General features: G+C 34.8%; 2 protein-coding genes across 2 annotated transcripts in view; one reads left to right on the top strand and one right to left on the bottom strand.

The window, feature by feature from the left end:
- Positions 1-139: 139 nt before the first annotated feature.
- On the bottom strand, positions 140-721 carry LOC108380840 (uncharacterized). The gene is made up of 2 exons (XM_017637242.1): positions 448-721; positions 140-384 (listed from the first exon to the last, which is right to left on the bottom strand). The coding sequence occupies exons 1-2, from the start codon at positions 701-703 to the stop codon at positions 224-226; spliced, it is 417 nt and encodes a 138-aa protein (XP_017492731.1). The 5' UTR covers positions 704-721; the 3' UTR covers positions 140-223.
- Positions 722-11,227: 10,506 nt separating this feature from the next.
- The window catches only part of Dpp10 (Dipeptidyl peptidase 10), a 127,292-nt gene continuing 118,407 nt past the window's right edge, over positions 11,228-20,112 (top strand). Inside the window, exon 1 of the mRNA XM_017637139.1 lies at positions 11,228-12,331. The gene's annotated coding sequence lies outside the window, so the exon portion shown is untranslated. The remainder of the gene's footprint in view (positions 12,332-20,112) is intronic.

The raw sequence follows: 20,112 nt of genomic DNA, 5'->3' as shown, positions 1-20,112 counted from the left end.
TGTCATTATTTTTGTCTTGAGAAGCTTCACTTTTCGTTCTTATGTCTTTTTAAGCTTTGAAGTCGCGTTCGCATGATAAGGGCAGAAACAAAATTTTACGCCCCCTAAAGCATATTTTTTTCCTTACCAAACNAAAGTACTTAAAAATTCAAGAAAATGTTGCCTTCAAACTATATTACTAAAATAATCAACAAAAAAGTTATTTCACTTACAATATTTATTGCTACTTAAGCAAATTTTGGCGCGAATCAAGGCTTTTATATTGGTCTCGGCTTTCTAATTTTGCAAAAATGTGGCCCAGGCGCTTTTCATCAGTGACAGCACTTGCAGACTCACTAACAACACGCACAAACCGTTCGGTATTCTGGGAATGACAGAGGAACTCTAAAAAAAAATGATTTAAAAGTACTATAAGACCCGTGAAGTTTTTAGTTTGAAGATATTTACCTGGGATATTTATCACTTCATTTTCCGAAAATTGAAACATTGTAAGTTCACTATCTGGGTAGAACTGCACACAAGGGGGTTCCGTAATCTTAAACTGACTCCAATCGATCATGCTGACATACGACTTACTTTCAAAGTTTATTACGCCACGCTTTGGGACCTTGAACACGCGAAGCCCTGCTGGTGGATATTGACGTGCTGTTTTGATTTTTTCGTACCCATCATTACGTATCTCTGGATCAGCGTCGGTTATCATGGCTAATAATATATTTTCTGGGTTTAAGTCCATAATGCACTTACACTTTGAAATTAACAATATTTTATTCCATTCCTGATCATTATATTCATAAGGATGTTTTTTTACATTGTAATAACTTTGAAGGAGGCTTTCAATGTTTCTCCGGAGCGTAGTTCTTGTAACTATAGGGATGTTTGCCTGCTGCCACAACTTTGAAATTGTGTTCATAACTATTGGCAAATATTCATTGAGACTTCGATTTTTTGGAACACTTGCAGAGCCGTAATATTTAAGGAACAAAAAATATTCAATAACACCACGTTTCGTAGGTAACATTTTAATATCAATATCGCGCTTAACGAAAGCCATTTTTAAATTGCACACACTGTTAAGTCACTTTTTAATTTTATTTCACCAGCACAATTTATGGTATTAATTATAAATTATTATTATCAATACGAAACAACAGGTTTGACTCACTTATTTACTTTGACTTCCACAATTTATAAAATTTATTGGCATGATTAAATTACAAGAGGTTAGCTCGCTATTGACAGCGTCAGTTTTGCACTCCCCGGGTTGCTGATGCGACGAAAACAAAGAGTATGAATTTGGGAAAAATCGTAGCAAAAATGTACCTAAATTGGTACGAAAGCAGTGAGATTAAATTTCCAACTAAGAAAACTGTTGGAGGAATTTGTGGGGGCGAATTTTGTTAGCTGACCTAACCATGGGTAAACGACTTCATAGCTTAAAAGGAAATGTGATGACATGTTAATTTTAAAAATCGGCCGTCAAATACCCAACTTTCAACGAAAAAACCTTTTCGGCTGTATTTCGAAGGGTTAAAAAAAAAATAAAATAAAAATTTCGAAATCCTCTCAACATAATCCTTAAATTTAGGTTACTCTGTTGCATAAAAAAAATCAATTTTTGTTGTACTGTGTTATTATACTTACATCTGAAACTCATGTTGACCTGTGATATTAAAAGTGCTATAACTCCTTTGTTTATTATTTTAGTAATATAGTTTGAAGGCAACATTTTCTTGTAAAGACAAATGTGGAATTTTCACACATGCATATACTTACATATGCACTTATACATAATACAGACAGCAAAGCAAGCATCACAAACTATTAAGGCGCTGGCCCAATGCAGGCTTGCTTTGTTTGCTTAGCTTTGAAAATTGTCAAAAGTTATTTGGAATATACTAAAACGTATGAAGGGTGGCCAAATGGCAGCTTTGCTTCACTTGCTTTAAGCGCCTCAAAGTTTCAAATAGGCAAATGTTTTATTTGAAAGCGTTTCGTAGGCTTTTGACAAAAAGATATGTTCCCGTTCTAAATTCAACAATTCAAACAAACTGTTGCAGACTTTTATGTACAAAAATTGTCTTACGTAATTTTAAAAAATATATGTATTTATAATATTAGTAATTCAAAGTTTAATAAAAAGTAATATATTACTACATTTATACGCACGTATTATTTGCAAATAACAATTTGCAAAATGGTAAACTTTGCCGTATAAACGCTGAGTTAATTTTTTATTTGCAAATAACTAAATCCCGCAAATAAGTATTGATTAGTGGTACTATTTGCAAATACGCGCAAGACTCCGCCAATCTTAGGTTTATTTTCTTTTTCGATTGTCATCTTATTGCCTTTTCATAATCAAGACATTGCCATTTCTAACTTTATTTTCTTTTTNAATAAAATAAAAATTTCGAAATCCTCTCAACATAATCCTTAAATTTAGGTTACTCTGTTGCATAAAAAAAATCAATTTTTGTTGTACTGTGTTATTATACTTACATCTGAAACTCATGTTGACCTGTGATATTAAAAGTGCTATAACTCCTTTGTTTATTATTTTAGTAATATAGTTTGAAGGCAACATTTTCTTGTAAAGACAAATGTGGAATTTTCACACATGCATATACTTACATATGCACTTATACATAATACAGACAGCAAAGCAAGCATCACAAACTATTAAGGCGCTGGCCCAATGCAGGCTTGCTTTGTTTGCTTAGCTTTGAAAATTGTCAAAAGTTATTTGGAATATACTAAAACGTATGAAGGGTGGCCAAATGGCAGCTTTGCTTCACTTGCTTTAAGCGCCTCAAAGTTTCAAATAGGCAAATGTTTTATTTGAAAGCGTTTCGTAGGCTTTTGACAAAAAGATATGTTCCCGTTCTAAATTCAACAATTCAAACAAACTGTTGCAGACTTTTATGTACAAAAATTGTCTTACGTAATTTTAAAAAATATATGTATTTATAATATTAGTAATTCAAAGTTTAATAAAAAGTAATATATTACTACATTTATACGCACGTATTATTTGCAAATAACAATTTGCAAAATGGTAAACTTTGCCGTATAAACGCTGAGTTAATTTTTTATTTGCAAATAACTAAATCCCGCAAATAAGTATTGATTAGTGGTACTATTTGCAAATACGCGCAAGACTCCGCCAATCTTAGGTTTATTTTCTTTTTCGATTGTCATCTTATTGCCTTTTCATAATCAAGACATTGCCATTTCTAACTTTATTTTCTTTTTCGATGTCGATATTATTGCCTTTTTATAATCAGGCAATATTAAAAACTAATTTTTCACCATCGAATAAACAGTGAGTCGCTGGCTTAAACTGAAAAGTTGCTAAGTCCAATTTTACAAATTTTACAGGAACTTTGAATACAACATTTTGCGTGTTTAAAGCTAAGCAAAACTCCATACAAATCAGAAGGATTCAAAAATTTCATATAATTTTGGCCTTATTGCATATTCGGGGCCTCTTTTGGACTTATAAAATTTATCTTTCATTGAATATAAACGAGAAAAAAATAAAACAAGTACCTTAGTGCTTAATTTCTCTTACTTTCTATGTCAAAATTTGAGGCTTCATAAATTGCAGACTTATTAACTTTTCACACAAAGCTAGCGATATTTATGATGTCAAACTACTGGTACGTCGTCTCTTGAAAAATCGATTTTTTTTTTTAGTTTTTTGTTTCTAGTAAATGTATATATAGTTATATATGTCTGTATAATTATTATCATTCCTTTGAAATGCAAAAATTAATTCACATTCATTTAAAAATAAATCTGAAAAGATAGTTTTGTATTTCTTTTTTTTAATTTTCTGGAATTTGATGGCAAAATTATTCTTAGTGTAAGGAAACAGACCTTGACTTTTCAACTACACAGCTGGTTGCTTTGACAGCGTTCCAAGCCGCCATTTGGCCAAACGAGTTTTTGAAGTAAATCAAAGCAAATTAAAGTAAGCAAGGCATGCAAAGCAAGCCTGCATTGGGCCAGCGCCTTTATTCGATGTATGATTTTTGAAAATATGTACAACAAAGAAGAAAGAGAATACTCTGTGTTAGGTACATACGTGGAAAAAACACTTCAGATTATAGGTATGTAGGCATATCGAGCCCTAACCGCTAACATAAAGTAAACTAAATTTTTTTCAACATTTTCTGTTTCACGCAGAAATGCATCTAGATGCTCCAGGAATATTTCTTCATCAAAAAGAAAATTCTGACAAAAATGTCGCTTACGTTATTTAGGCGATTAGGGCGCGATTTTCCAAGTCGGATATTCTCTATCTTTTGGCCATATTACTGGCTGCCGGTTAAGACCGGAAGTGAGTTTAACCGACCGGAAGTCCATTTTTTATATGGGTCATATATGTTTTTAATACAGATTCGGTTTCTGTGGATAAAAATACGTAACTTTTTCTTGAAACTTTTTTCTCGAAAGTGCCTTTTTCTTCCTTTAAATTCCAGCTCATTCTGGGCATCTTAAATGGACGAAAATACTTTTATTGATAACAATATATACGGATTACCAAGTCAGGTATGCTCTATATTTTGGTGCGTGGGTTAGCGGGCCAAAAGATGGATTATCCTCGACATAAGTCTGTAATAAAATCATATGTGTCCCATTTAAAAAACTGGATTTCCGGAGAGTTTAACTTACTTTCAGTCGAAACCGCAAGTCGGTAATACGACTAAAAGATAGAACATCCCCGACTTGATAGTTCATATTTTTTTTTTTGTTTTGCAATAAAAAGTATTTTTTTCCATTTTAGAGGGGGTGTACTAGGACACCCTATATACTCTACAGGTAAAATTCAAAATAATTGCCTAAAAAATACTTTAGGCGTTTTTTAAACTAAAAAAAAATTCTTGGGAAATCTGTTTGTTAACAAGTATTTTTTTTAAACAAAATCCACTTCAATTTTCATATAAAAATTTAAGAGTACCGTTAATTTATTCATGATCCAATTATCGGACCTAAACCAAATTATTAGGGCACTACCTCTACGTACCAACTTTCCTTAAAAAAAAAGTAGTACAGACACATGTAAGCATTTATGTTAACGTCGTCCATATATAAAAAAATATTCGGACGAGTTGATAACCTCCTACTGAGTTTTGTCCGAAAAAAGTTTCACCCGAAAATTTTTATTCCGCCCATAGTAAATACATGGAAACCAAAAGCGAAGAGTGAACCGGTTCGGGAAAAATGAAACTGATGATAAGGCGGATTATGTATGTGGACATCCACTGCAGTAAAAAATATAACTTTTCTTTAAACAATTATTAAAAAAAAAAATAAAAAGCCCACCAAATTTATCAGTCAATGCCAATCGTTGCAGCTTATCTTAGTAATTTTTCCTGCCCTGATTTTTATGATTTTCTGATTTTTTCCCCGACTTTGTTTATCAACTGTAGTGGGTCACTTGGGATTGACATCGCATTAAAATAAACATGAAATATGAACATACAAATAAATATATTACATGCATTCTACATTCTCATCCCTTTTGCCTTTGGGAGCGATAGTAGGCTACATACTGTGATGTTGGACTTTTTTGGCACACAAAAAAAACCCCTAACGACATAAATGAAATTAAACGTCTGTGTGTGTGTGTGTGTTGGTGAGTGAACGAGCAGAGCTTGCGGCTGTGCGGCTTATGTGTTGTAGAGTTATTTGGAGAGCAAGAGAGCAAGAGAGAGAGAGGGAGAGAGAGAGAGATTCTTTATATAAGTGATAACTGAGAAGGAGAAAAGCCAACGATGAATTGGAATTTATTAATTTGGGGCTTTATGTAAGCTCATCTTTGAACTGCGATTGTGAATATATTTTATTTACACTTTTACTAAATTTTTGGAATAGGTTGTCTTAAAAGTGTAAAAGAAGTTGCAGATATGCCAAAGAGTTATGCAAATTCTGACAGAAATACCTGTCAAGCACTTTAGCTTCGCAGTGCATTAAAACAGTAGAAATGCGCCAATGGGAGCTCAGTGGATACACCGAGGAAACCTCTGAAAGCAACCGATTGTGTAAAGTTCTATAAAGAACGACTTACCTTTTCCAATATCCACCAGGCTGCCCATAGGATATAAACTTATTTAAACCTCACAAACCTCTGCTACGAAATGGCATATTCTCCATTGGGAATTTTCTTCTTAATAGACTGCTAGAATTACTGTCCGACAGCATCTTACATCGGATAGCTTTACGTAGTAGCAACAGGTTATTCTAAGGCGAACTTTAGGTATGCAACGAGAAGTACCTCCCATGGATGAGTGCGCTCCTACAAAGGTGGAACTATACACTTGAATACAATTCTTCTGAGCCTGTCGAGTTCCAGCTATCAAGCGCTCACAACATTGAATAATCATCTCTAAGCATTAAGCAAACTTCTACAGAACATCTTTTCTCTCGTGAGCAACATCCTTTGTCTCGTGAGAGAAAGTGTGCGTAATCTTAATACCACCAGACCGCATTGTTACTTTACATATGGAAACATAAAATACTATCTCTTTGGTACATCCTTCTCAATAAAGTGGGGCTCACACACTCTACCGAGGTAAACTATTTACTTCGCTGTAATTCACAAAAAGCGGTTGGCCTGGATTCGGAACCTTTCGGACCACTCTATGAAAGCCATAACCGCTCTATACAAGTACAAGGCAGTTGTGAGGAAAATAGGAAGTCTGATATCACGCAAAGTAGTACACTTAGGGATTCACAAAGCGGTTGTCTTTTTTTATGGTGGCTGATTTTTGGCAAGGGCATATGTACAATATACCAAACAACTGGATAGGTAGCAGATGGCGACTTTAATCTTAATAAAGGAGGCCTTAGACTCCTCAGTAAATCCGCAGAAATTCCACTAAAAATCCCTGCTATCGACCTTTACGGTAAGCAGAAGGTCGGCTGGAATCCAACCAGATTGAACGAAGCTTAGAAATGGGCACACCAGACCTCTTTTCTGCTTTGAAAACAGGCTTTCCACTAGAATTCCAGAGCCGCATATGCTGCTTGGAATACTTGGTCTACTAATTCTTCAAGGTTGGGGCCACCTCTGGCCTTGTAGGTTCTCAACTTCTGCATAGCCTACCGCCATTTATTCTGTTAGCAATATTGTGATTAGGTCTCTATGTACGGGTACAGTGTATCAGCATCTCCTCGAGTGTAGAAAGACCTTGAACGAGTTAGCCCCGAAACAGTGATTGAGGTCAGCATTCATTGAAATGGCCAACAACAAATTGCCACAGGATATTGCCTTTTGCCTTACAAAGAAGATCTTTCCAGGTATTAATGGCAAAGGAGATAATTGATCATTCTATAAACAGTGGTATCAGAGGTAGGTTACTACAGGGGACTGCTTAATGGCGCTACACGATAAACGAATATGATATCCCACGCAGGTATTCCTGGAAATACACTCGGACTGCATAGAGAAAAAAATTCTGACTCCTCGACCAAGGATATTTCTTATTTTTTTTTTAGAAAGTATCAAGTGAAAATCCTTGATCATTGAGAAGACTGCATAAGCGGTCTTTTTCACTTGGATTCCATTTATGCACTTGTTACGTACGGGTCGCTGGATGCCACGTTTCCTTCCTTTCAACGCGAAGACCTCCTCACACTGCGCCTGCGTCCACTCACATGCTCGGTTCACCACGGGGTACGCTTGCTTCTAGCTCGAGTAAGCTCATCGGACTGTGGGTTGTTGCCACCCACCACCGCTGCATGGCACCTCTTCAGTTTGATAGGGATACCGCATAGTACCTTTTTGCATTTCTCCTACCTGTTCAATACCTTAACCCCTTTAAAGGCTTTTGCTTTTCTATGGAAAGATTAACGAAATAGTACACAACACGGCTAGATGAACCAGTTCAGAGGCCAAAGGGGTCTTGAGCTGCAAAATTCGCCTCTCGGTGACTTGTTGTTCCAATGTCTGGGCCTCCAGTCGAAAGGGCTCGCGTAGCTGTGTAAGCCACATTTCTTCTCCAGTCGAATAAAGATAGAAGACTCCTTGGACCCGTTAATTTTCTTTTTTTGGCGGGGATAAAAAGTGGTTCCGTTTGATATCTTGACTATCCTCTCTATTATGTCTCATAACGCTTAAATTCACTATGAGCTATTATGTATCCGAGTCGAAGTGTAGAACTCTCCATACACGAATTCCTAACCTATCATTATAGGCTGATGAAACACTGTATTGCTGGCTAAAGTATTTTAGTACATAACTTCTTTTCTTTTCAGAAAGCCAAGCCTTCTATATTTCCACTGACAACCAGGCGGCTATTAAATCTCTGGGAAAGTTGTCGCTGACTTCAACAGTATTTAGTTATACAATGCCACCGATCTCTCAAAGGGATGGCTGAGACATCCAACACTCGCAATGTCTGGGTAAGTGGCCATTGTAACATGCGAGGAAACCGCACGCCTGGTGAAATCGCGCGTTTTGGAAATATATTGCCAGATACATATGTATATAAGGGATACTCTCGACATCCCTCCTCCAATCAGCAAATTTCTACTGACTGAAAAACTCATAGAAATTGCCAGTAAAAGCTGGCGAATGCAACCGACCTATCATATTGCCGAAATACACTGGCCAGGCATAGATGCTCAACGTGTAATTTAAAGAGGCTGGAGTTCTTACCGGACATTGTCTGATTGTATTACAAAGAGCTAGACTGGACGTACTCTGGGACGCCTACTGCAGAAGCTGCATGGATCAAGACGAAGAAGAAACTACCCCACATCTTCTCTGCCATTGTCCTGCGCTATCAAAATGGAGAGTAAAAGCTCTTGGCAGCTATTTATTCAACGATCTCGATGACTTCAAAGCGATGAATGTTAGAAGCCTATGCACTTCTTTGGCAAACATCGAGTGGTTCATAAGGGAACGGAAAATAAATAAAAACCTCATGCAGTATTACAAGGAACCCTGAGTTCGCTTAGGACTGCCGACCAACCTAACTCACCTGACCTAAGCCTTCTATCGTATCCTCTCTAATAGGATGATCATTTCCAAAGTTGTAAGACTCTCACAACCTTCATCACAATAAAAACATAGTAAGTGCGCCTGGGCCACACTGTAGAAGTGCAGCTTACGTTACATTTCTACCCTACAAGACATTGCTGAGCACTTTAGGCAAAAATTCTCACACATTTACACTTTTGTTTTTGTAGTACGGCATAAATGAGTAGTTTGACTATTAGTACTGAGGACTTTCTGATGACAACATTGAGGGGAAAGTACTCAATTTTTTCCCATGGCCTGAACGAAAATGAGGACTTTGATAAGCACTTTTGTGATTAGGAGTAATGATAATATGAGTACTCATATGATACTCAGCTGTCTTGTAGGGTAGTTTCTCTCATAACCAATATAAATATGTACATACATACATACATACACCTGCTTTTGCTTAAGGTTATATTTTTGTCTTTTTTTCAATCTAGATCCCTACATCTACCCTGTTCGTTGTGATTACATTTATGCTATTTTGTCTTCCTTGATCTTCATTGTTATCTTTATACTCTGTCGATAACAAAATCGATAGTAACATCCATCTAAATATCGATAACAAATTTAGATAACAAATTTGATAAAAATATCGATAACAAAATCGATAAAAATATCGATAGCTAATCGATAAAAATATCTCTAGCGAAATCGATAAAATTATCGATAACAAAATCGAAAGCAAATTCGACAAAAATATAAATCACATAATTGATAAAAATATGGATTAAAAAATCGATATCAAATTCTTTAAAAATATCGATAATAAAAACGATAGAAAAATCGATAACAATAGATATCGGTAACGAAATCGACAACAAAACATCGATTACAAAATCGATAACAAAATCGATAGCAAAAGTGATAAAAATATCGACAACAAAACCGATAAAAATATACATTTTTATATCGATAAGTCACGAGAATCCCGAAAATCCTGAAATAGTTCCCATATTACTTCTCTGTGTCTCTATCTATATGCTTTTCCCTATAATTACTTTTATTTTAATCTTTCTTCCTCTATCCTCATCTTAATTTTTATCGGTATCCTCATCCTCATCTTTTTCTTTATATTTATCTTTATTTTTGCTTTATCTTTATAATTTTCTTCATCTACATTTTCACCTTCACCTTTGTCCTGATCTTCATTTTTTTTCTTTTTTTCTCATCTTTGTTTTTTGTTTTTATTTTTACCTTTGCCTTTATCCTTTTCTTTATCTATTGGTCTTTTACTAAGTGTTATTCTTTAACCTTTTACTAGCAAGTTTTTGTTAAATTAATACCATGTGCTTACACTCAAAAAGAAAGAAAGTAAAGAATTCGTTCGGGGACTCCACGCGTGGGAGTTATAAATATCTTGGTTTGTCTTTTGCGTTTTGAAATACATACGTCAATGGACTGCAACCCAAGGGTAAGTACTTCCATCTTCTTAGGAGTATACCTTGGATGGACCGGATAAAGGCTGAGCGACATGGCAGATATCAATAGCATGAATTTCCTCCTGGATTTTAGTTGGATATGTGCCTATTCATACACCTTTCTGAAATCTAGGTGTAAATTCGCCGGTCCCTGTACTCTCATCATACGCTTTGGTCTATTAATGGACTAGACTTAGGATCCTTAGCTAATGATTTCCTTACAACACGATAACCTTGAAGGGCTTAATAAAGCATAACTTTGGCGGCATTGCGTCTGTGGATTTGGCAACGGAGTTATTTATGAACGGTTTTCGGAAACCCAAATGGGCGGCTGTGAGGTCTCCACGCTTCATGCCACGCTTCAAGTTTAATATAAAAGGAGCAACTGAAAATAATTTCTATCAAAATGGCTGGGCGAGACCAAAATCTAGCGCATACAATTTCAAATTCAAAAGTCCTAGTAGTTATTGCATTTCGGCATCGCCTAATTTTTGGTACACTTGGCTACTCTAGCCGCCTCATAAAGTACTCTCTTTGCATTTTGCGCACTCGCATATTGACGCTGGCGCTCACGCTCTCAGCGCTGCATTGAAAGCGCATCACTGCGGCATTCTCGCATGCTTGCCAACAAAACAAAACAAAAAAAAAAAAACAATAAGCAAATGCTGGTGAACTTTTTCCCTATTTACAATACAATACAATTTTCCCGGAGTACTATTTTATCTCCAGCAAAGCACGCAACTGGCTCAGTTACTATTGAGACGTGCGACAAAGTGGTCGATAAAGCGGAAAAAATCGAATTAATAAGCGCGTGCCTGGGAAGCAAAAAACCAACGGCTAGAAAAGGGATATTTTTGAGAAACAACAACAACAAAAAAAGCAAAAATGAGAAATTGTGACAAAACAAATATTTATTGACAAACAAGAGTGTGAAAATTTTATTAAAATAAAAAAGTGCAATAAAATCAAAGTTTCTTCTTACTCCAGGCAATTCCGCTATGACGAGTAGTATTTTTTCGCATTTTTGCCAGCTGTGACTTGCTTTTCCTGCGAACTTTTGCGCTAATTAAATACAGTGTAGAGAAATTTTCACGTGCGTATGTGTGTGAGTGCGTGCATGTGCGCGCCAATGAGTATGTCAGATTGTGGTAGAAAGTAAAAGTATTTTGAAGCCGCAAGCTTAATTTGAGTAGGAAGCCAGCCAGCGACGCATTTGTAAAATTTTGGTTTTCGTTGTTTGGGATTTCTCCCCAATACAAGCAGCGCCACAGTGACCAATAGCTGGCAAATACTGACATATGTAAATACATACATATTTACACACATTTTTTAATTGCTTTGAAGTGTAATTCGAACGCGATTTCCGTGCAAACATTTCCGGCGGCGCTTGCTATTTCACCCAAGCGCTTTGTGTGTGTGTGTGTGTGTGTGTGATAAACGCACGTTTCAAGTGGCCTAAAAGCAAAAACGTGTGCCATTGACGCTGCTGTGCAAACGGCAATTGGCGACAAAGTAGCGTGTGCGCTTTTGTTTTAGCGACGTGCTGTCGCCAACGTGATTTCCGCTCGGCCATTGTGAGCGGTTGTACTGATTTTTTTCACTTATGTAGTTCATTGCTGACATACACGGCGTATGAGTGATTTTTAATATTTTTTTATTTTTATTTTTTGACAAAAGCTAGCCGATTGTTGCAGCAAATCTATACTTATCCCTAGAAAACAAAAGCAACAAGCCAATTTGTAACAAGGCAAGCGACAAAAGCGTGCCAGCGTTAAGTGTTCCGGTTTTCGATTGTTATCGCTTAGCTGCCGCAAACGGAAGTGATCAGCTACAACTACATATTTAGCATAAAATGGCACGCGTGCGACGAATTGTGGTAAGTCGGAGCTGAATTTATTAAGCTTGCGTTTGTTTTTCTATGTGTATATGTGACTTTTTCTACTTCCATCCAACTTGAATTAAAAAAAAAAATAGTTATTGTTATTCTGAATGTCTAAACCTCTGAACATTAGTATGGAAACGCATGCAGAAAACTAATATACTGAAATTTCTACTACAATACTTTTTTGAGACGAAACTTTCCTAAATTTATTTTCTTTCGAGCACCAGTTTGATCTTTAACGCAGGTTTCTCGCTACGGAAAAAAAATCCGTCCAATGATTAAAAATTTCTAAGGGGTGCAACTAAACCTATTAACAAATTTGCCTACATCGTGAGATGGATTTTATTATTTAAAGCAGAAAAATTACTACCTGAATATTTTATAAAATTTAATAAGCTTTAATTTGACATTTTCCAAAATTTGTTCATCACTTAGTACATTGTCAAACTTTGTTTACAATTTTGAATGGAAATTTTTGGGAGAAAATTTTCTAAAAAACATTTTTAAGCCAATATCAGGTAAATTTAACCTTTTAAAGGTTCCTAAAGGTATTACATATTATATGTATATGTATATTTCAAAGCAAACAACGGATTACATATTGCTAATCTTGCTTGAAATTTAAGTTGGATAAGAATATACATGGTCAAAGATTTAGCACCAAAATTCAAATTGATATTGTTTGCAACTTGTGCTTATTTTTATTAATTTTCATTTGAAATATAATTCAATCTGCAACAGAAACACAAATTTCACCATTAATCAAACTTCAAAAAAATTTTATCATAATTTAATTTTTTTGAATTGGAATTTATAGCAATTTTCATTTAAAATATAATTCAATCTATAACAGAAATAACTCACAAGTCGAAGTTGCAAAGCTTGCACAAATTTCACAAAAGGTGCAATCCCGTATTCCTCGGACTAAAACTAGTAAAACTGTCAAAAAATTAAAAATCGCTCAGAGCGAGGGAGTAACATTGAAAAGTACGGAATCGCAACTAGTAATTAAGTACTTTTCAACATGAATTAGCAGAGTGCACTTTTCTTTTGTTTACAATTTGGTTGCCAAACACACTACAGCTGATCGTTTGACATATTTACCAGAATTTACCAGCAAAAAATTCTCGGACTAAGACTGGTAGCTTCTGACAGAGAGAGAACCGTATTTACTCTCTTTTTTGTCCTCTCAGTAGTCAGAGAACCGAGTACGGTATCGATTTCCAGTAAAATCTGACTGATTCTGACTATTTCTGACTAGTCCGGACTCGTACGGGATCGCAACTAAAAATTAATCAAACTTCAAAAAAAATCTATCAAAATTTAAATTTTTTAATTGGAAATTTTAAAAAATTTCGGCGTATGCAGTTTTGTAGCCCATACAATTTTAGTCTAATAATGGACGCATAAACAAATTATATTTTTATATGGAACAACATGCTCAACACCCTCGACAAAAATATTCAAAATACCGCGGTAGTTTTTAGCTATAGGAAATTTGCACTGAAATTGAATGGACTACAAAACTGCTTACCCGAAAATTTTCTAAAAGTGCTGATTAAAAATGCAAGCGTTGCGGAAATTCATACGAACAGTCCAGACAAGTGGTCATTGTAGCCTACTAACGGAGCTTTCGGGACTCCCCAGATTGGTGGACAAAGGAAATATGGGTTACGGTATACTGCGACACAGAGAGTAATTGCAAGGCCGATGAACCGGCGCGACATTTGACACCAAGCTTCTTATCCCCAAGGAGTTTACTAAAATAGCGAAGAGATGACATGACGAAATCGCCGAAACGGCACTTTTGAGAACCTTTAACGTATCTGATAATATTATAATACGTAAAAATTTTGCAAAAAAAAAAAAAAAACATCCCCGTAAAGTAAAACAAAAGTTTAGGTGATTCTAAATTATTTGATTTATCTCGCATACATAAATAAATACTTTTTGAGGAATTTGTCAAAAATTAACTAGTTTTTCTAAAAGCAATTGAGAATAGTTTGTTTAACCAAAATGCATCAAATGTGATATATTTTCATACGAGCACATTTGCACATTCGCAAAAAAAAAAAAAAACGTGCACATACAAATATGCACAAAGCTTGTATTCATCACAGACTATTTTTTAAAAACATGTAAACAAATTGAACTATTTGCATTAATGCACACAACAGATAGTGAATTTCTGTGAACGAAAATATTTAGTAGGCAAATACAAATTAAATAAATAGCAGCGCTATCTACATAAGCAAAGTCACACATGTTTGCACAAATATCAAGTGGATATGGATTAGTTTGTGGTCAAATGGTGAAAACCAAATGATTTAAATATTTGCAGTGAAATTCTGTCCAAATTCATTCTTGTCAAATTCATTCTGTCGAAAGTATCAAAATAAATATTTTTCTCTTAGGCTTTTCTAACATTGCTTCAGCAGCCTTAAATTATCAAAAAATTTCGCTACTTAACAAAGTCCAATATGAAGACCCCAAGACCTGTCTCTCATTCTAATAAAATAAAAATATTCATTTCTACATCTAGCTGCTTGTTCATTTTCAGTCACTCTCGAACGTAAGTCGGACATACCAAGAGCACTATTATCATTTTCGGTCACTCGCTGGTCATCAGTGTGGTTTAGTCCTGTTAGTTTTTATTTGTTTGTTTAATGTTTATTATTAGTTTTTTTTTTGTTTGTAAAAATACAGCACCATATATAACAAAAACCAAATAAAATAAAAATTAATAAAATAATAAAATTTTAAACTTTGAAGAAAAACTATAAAAATTCACAAAATTTTGCAACAACAATTTTTGTCTTAAGATAGGATGAATGAAATGTTCAAAATAAAGTGGTTTAAGAAATCTTGATATGGAAAATATTTTTAAAGAGAGTTGCCATCTGCTTGAAAAAATTAATTCAAGTAAATTAATAAGATTAATTGAATATTACAATTTTGGTATACAACGAAAACGCCTTAAAAGTATTTTTGAGTTGTTACTTCATAGCCTTCATCGCAAAACTCTTAGAGCCTCATTCATAAAAAATATAATAGATTTAAGGACTTTGTGAGGCGAAATTTTCAAACTAGTATAAGGTAAATTATCGACTCTTCTCATGGGAATCTAATTTATAGTCTATTTATGTCTCCAGTCTACATCGTCTACATATCGCACACTTTCTTCAAAGGTGTACTAATTCACTAATATACCTTTGCTTTCCAATTTTACCGAATTAAATTTTTCAAGTAGGTGGCAACCCGCTTCACATATTTTCGGCAGTAAACTTTCTCACACCTCTTTAATTTAATACCCATATTTTAATATTTCATTTATTTTATCAATTTAATTGACAAAAATTTTTCTAACATGTGGCAACCCTTCTCAAAAAAATTTTCACCGGCAAAATTTCCTAAAGCTCCTTAGTTAGATACCTCTATTGAAATATTTAATTTATCTTTTCAATTACATTAAAATTTTCAAATAGGTGGCAACCTTCCACAAAAAAATGTTGGCTGCAAGCCTTCTTAAACGTGTTAATAGTTATATTAGTTACGTGGCAATATTTATTTTATTATAGCAATTTACTTAAACTGCAATTTTCCGACAGTGGGCAACTCTCTTTTTGTTTTCTTTCTATATTTTAAGTTAGACCTCGAGCAATACATCGGCGAAAACTGCATTTATGCTGCTTAATGCCGTTTCTGATGGAAAAGTATGTGGAATAACAATAAATTTATAGCTACTATTTCAGATATCATCGTTTTTAAAAATCTTAAATCCGATATGGCAGTTTTTTCATTTTTTAAATAAAGTTATTGAGATATGAACTTTGCGAATGACGAATTTCGTGTAAAATGAAAGGAAAATCATCAGAAAATCAAGGAAAAAATTTTTTTTTTGCCTGAACTTATAGCAGACGATCGCAACTATGGCTCATTTACCTATTTCAACCGTCTATTAAATGCCCTATATAATTACAATTACTGTTATTAATTTATAATTTAATTCAAAATTCTTTATAAATAAAGAAATTCCTTATAAATAATACAATAAATCATTTATTTTGCTATGCAAGAATTTTGTGTCACTGAACTGCAGAAAAGTCACTAAAAAGCGCAATTTTAAGGCTTTCTTAGTTTTAGAAAAAATGATAGTTGTCAACTGAAAACAGTTTAAATTTGGTATAGAATTCAAAATTAGTGAGTCTTAGCGCTTAGTAGGTTTTATTTTTGGGAAATTTTCCACTTCTAGTGAAACTGACAGCTGCCAAAATTTCGACTTGACATAATTTTCGTGATTAGCGTGTCTCAAAACTAAGTGACATTTGAAAAAAAAAAATTGTTTTTAGTGTTTGATAAGAAAAGGGCAAATAAGGCAAGAAGACACACAATTTGAAGAACAATTCGCATACAAGCATAACGCTAACATATTTTTTTTTTGTAAGTATGTATGTACCTTTTTTCATATGTGCAAGTAAAAAATGTTATTGTCAAGGACAACACGCCGTCGTATTTGTCGTCATTGTCGTCGTCGTCGTCGTCGTCGTCTAATGTTGCCACTCAAAACTAAGGCTAAGGTTAAGGAGAGTGCAAGACATGATTGCTTGCAAACATATACACACCCGCACAAAAAAAAAAAAAAAACAGCAAAAAACGACGTCATTAGCATGCGAGGGAGAAAGTAAAAAAAAAAAGACTGACTAAAAAGAAGGACCTTTGTCATTGAATGGGTACTCAAGTGCATGTCAGAAACTGTCAGTAGTACTACTGGTGCTCTGTTGACGTTATTGTTGTTGTTGCTTTTATTTGGCTTGTTGTTGTTATTTGGCTGTTATTTTAATGTCATGTCATATTTTTGATCGTTGCTGCCGCTGCCTTAACTGCTTATTTATGCAATGGAAAAGTTTGATTGAAATATGGTAATTGCCGGCAGTTTAGAGAGCAAAATTGTATAAGTAGACAGAAAACGGAAATTATTTAAGTATGTCTTGATGGTGAAGAGAGGAGAACAGAAAGATGCCGAATTAAAATTAAACTTTTATATTTTCGTTATATTTGCTTTGGCTCAATTAAAGCGTTTTTATATTTACATAAGTAAATACGATTTATATATAAATGTAAGCAGCTTGCTATAGTTTCCTTTGCAGTTTCCATTTACCTATTCGTATTCTTAATTTATTACATTTTCTTATACGCCCTTGACAATTGTCTGCTGTGACAATTTGATTCTTGGAAGATAATTAAGTCAAATTACCCGCACATTCAGCGATTCGCTGAGGTGGGCGTGGGCGTATGAGTGACGTCGTTTGGTAGGCTGCAGAGCGACGCCTTTGCTGCTTAATAATGTGTCCTTTGAATGTGATATTTACTTTTTATGGTTTACCAAGACTTTTAGATATTTAATAAAATAAGCATTTAGTTTCATCTGAACTTTTATTTTTTTAATGGCGACAAATACAAAAACTAGGCAGCAAAGTTTCTCACTTCGAATATAACACAACACTTAAAGAATAATTTTTTTCATCTACCCTCCGCCGTTGAGTTTTAGAGTTTAGGTCGCTTCTTCCCATCCCTTTTAATTGAATGGTTTTTAGGGGAGTTTGAAAACCTCTTTACTTCGTTTGATTGGAGTGTACTCTGTCCAAACCACAAGAAAAGTGACCACGTTACAAGCGGCAATTATCGTGGTATAAGCCTTCTAAGCATAGGTTAGAGGTCCCATTCTCAACGAACTAATTAGCCCTTATCACTGTCGCTTTAGCGCTGACAAGTCCAACATAGACCAGGTATTCACAATACACCAAATATTTGAAAATACTCACGAAAATGGAATCAACACAAGCCATCTATTCGTCGATTTCAAAGCCACTTTTGACAGCACGTAAATTTGGCTCTAGGCCATGATATCTGAATTTGGTATCCCCGCGAAACTAATACGACTATGTAAAATGATGGTAAGTCAGAATTCGGAAGGACCTCTCGCCGAGCCTTTTGATACCAGACGGGATTTCAGTCAGGCTGACTCCTTTTCACCCTGTGATGTTGGAGAAGATTTCAAAAGCTGCAGAGCTGAATCGTTCAAGAGCAAACTATTACAATAGCGTACAATTTCTGGCGTACTGACGATATCGATATCGTCGACACAAAAAGGGCTACATCTGTTCTGCCTTCTCGGAATTAGATAGAGAAGCAAAGCGAATGGGTCTGGTGGTGAACGAGGACAAGACGAAGTATCTCCTTTCATCAAAGAAACAGTCAGAGCATGAACATCTCGGCACCTACGTCACTGTTGACAGTTAAAAATTTGACAAGTGGATGACTTCGTCTATTTAGGAACCGGAATTACCACCAATATAATGTCAGCCCTGAAATTCAATGGAGATTCATGGTTGCCAACAAGTGCTATTTTGAACTGAGTAGGCAATTGAGAAGTAAAGTCCAGTCTCGTCATGCAAAAATTACACTCCATGAGTCACTCATGATGAGGTGGCTCTTGGAGTTTTTTAGACAAAGATTATGTGTAAGATTTACGGGCCTTTACGCGTAGGCTATGTCGAGTACCGCTTAGGATGGAACGATGTATGAGCTTTACAAGGACGTCGGCAAAGTGCAGCGAATTAAGATTCAGCGGCTATGCTGGCTTCGTCATGTCCTTCAAATATACACAGACGCTCCAGCTCTGAAAGTATTCAACGCGATGCAGAGACCAAATGGAAGTTACAGCGCCAATCCAGAAGAAGTGGAGAGAATTATCTGCTCATCTATAAATATAATAAAATTGTAACAGGTCGATGTCTGTACATTATAGATATTAAAGAAAAATTAATGTGGAAGGTCTTTTTTAGAGCACCAGAACCCAAATCAACCATTTTTAGAATTTTTGTCTGTCTGTCTGTCTGTCTGTATGTTTGTTCGCGCATCACTCGAAAACGAATGCATGGATTTGAATGCAGTTTTCACCGATGTATTGCTAGAGGTCTAAATTAAAATTTAGGAAGAAAAAAAATTAAAGAGTTGCCACCTGTTTTAAAATTGGAGTTTAAGTAAATTGATAAGAAAAAATGAATATTGCAATATGGGCGTCAAAAGAAAGAGGCTGAAGAAGGCTTACAGCCAAAAATTCTTTTTTAGAGTTGCCACCTGTTTGAAAATGTACATTTAATTTAATTTATAAGATAAATTGAATATTGCAATATGGGGATCAAACTGAAAGGGGTTGGGAAATTATATTGCCGAAAATATTTCTAGGGATGGCTGCCACCTGTTTGAAAACTTTTATTGTATTAAATTGATAAAATAAATGAAATCTATATCTACATCTATACATATAATAAAATTGTAACAGGTCGATGTCTGTACCTTATAGATATTAAAGAAAAATTAATATGGTGGGTTTTTATTTAAGCTACAGAAGCCAAATAAACAATTTTTAGAATTTTTGAATCTCTGTCTGTCTGTATATTTGTACGCGCATCAGGTGAAAACATGGAATTGAATGCAGTTTTCACCGATGTATCGCTAGAGATCTAACTTCCAATATAGAAGAAAAAATTAGAGAGTTGCCACGTGTGTTTAAAATTTCAATTTAGGTCAACTGATACAGTAAAGTGAATACTGCAATATGGCTGTCAAAAGAAAGAAATTTACAAAGGCTTACAGCTGAAAATATTTTTGTGGAAGGTTGCCACCTATTTGAAAACTTTAATTTAATTTAATTGATAGCATAAATTAAATATTGCAATATTGGCATCAAACTAAAGAGGCTAGGAAATTTT

This window comes from Rhagoletis zephyria, unplaced genomic scaffold (genome assembly GCF_001687245.7).
Source record: "Rhagoletis zephyria isolate East Lansing unplaced genomic scaffold, Rhagoletis_zephyria_1.1 Rzeph_scaffold_00128, whole genome shotgun sequence".
Lineage (NCBI taxonomy): Eukaryota > Metazoa > Arthropoda > Insecta > Diptera > Tephritidae > Rhagoletis > Rhagoletis zephyria.
The sequence above is the reverse complement of the archived record's forward strand: the minus strand, read 5'-3'. Positions and strand labels throughout refer to the sequence as shown.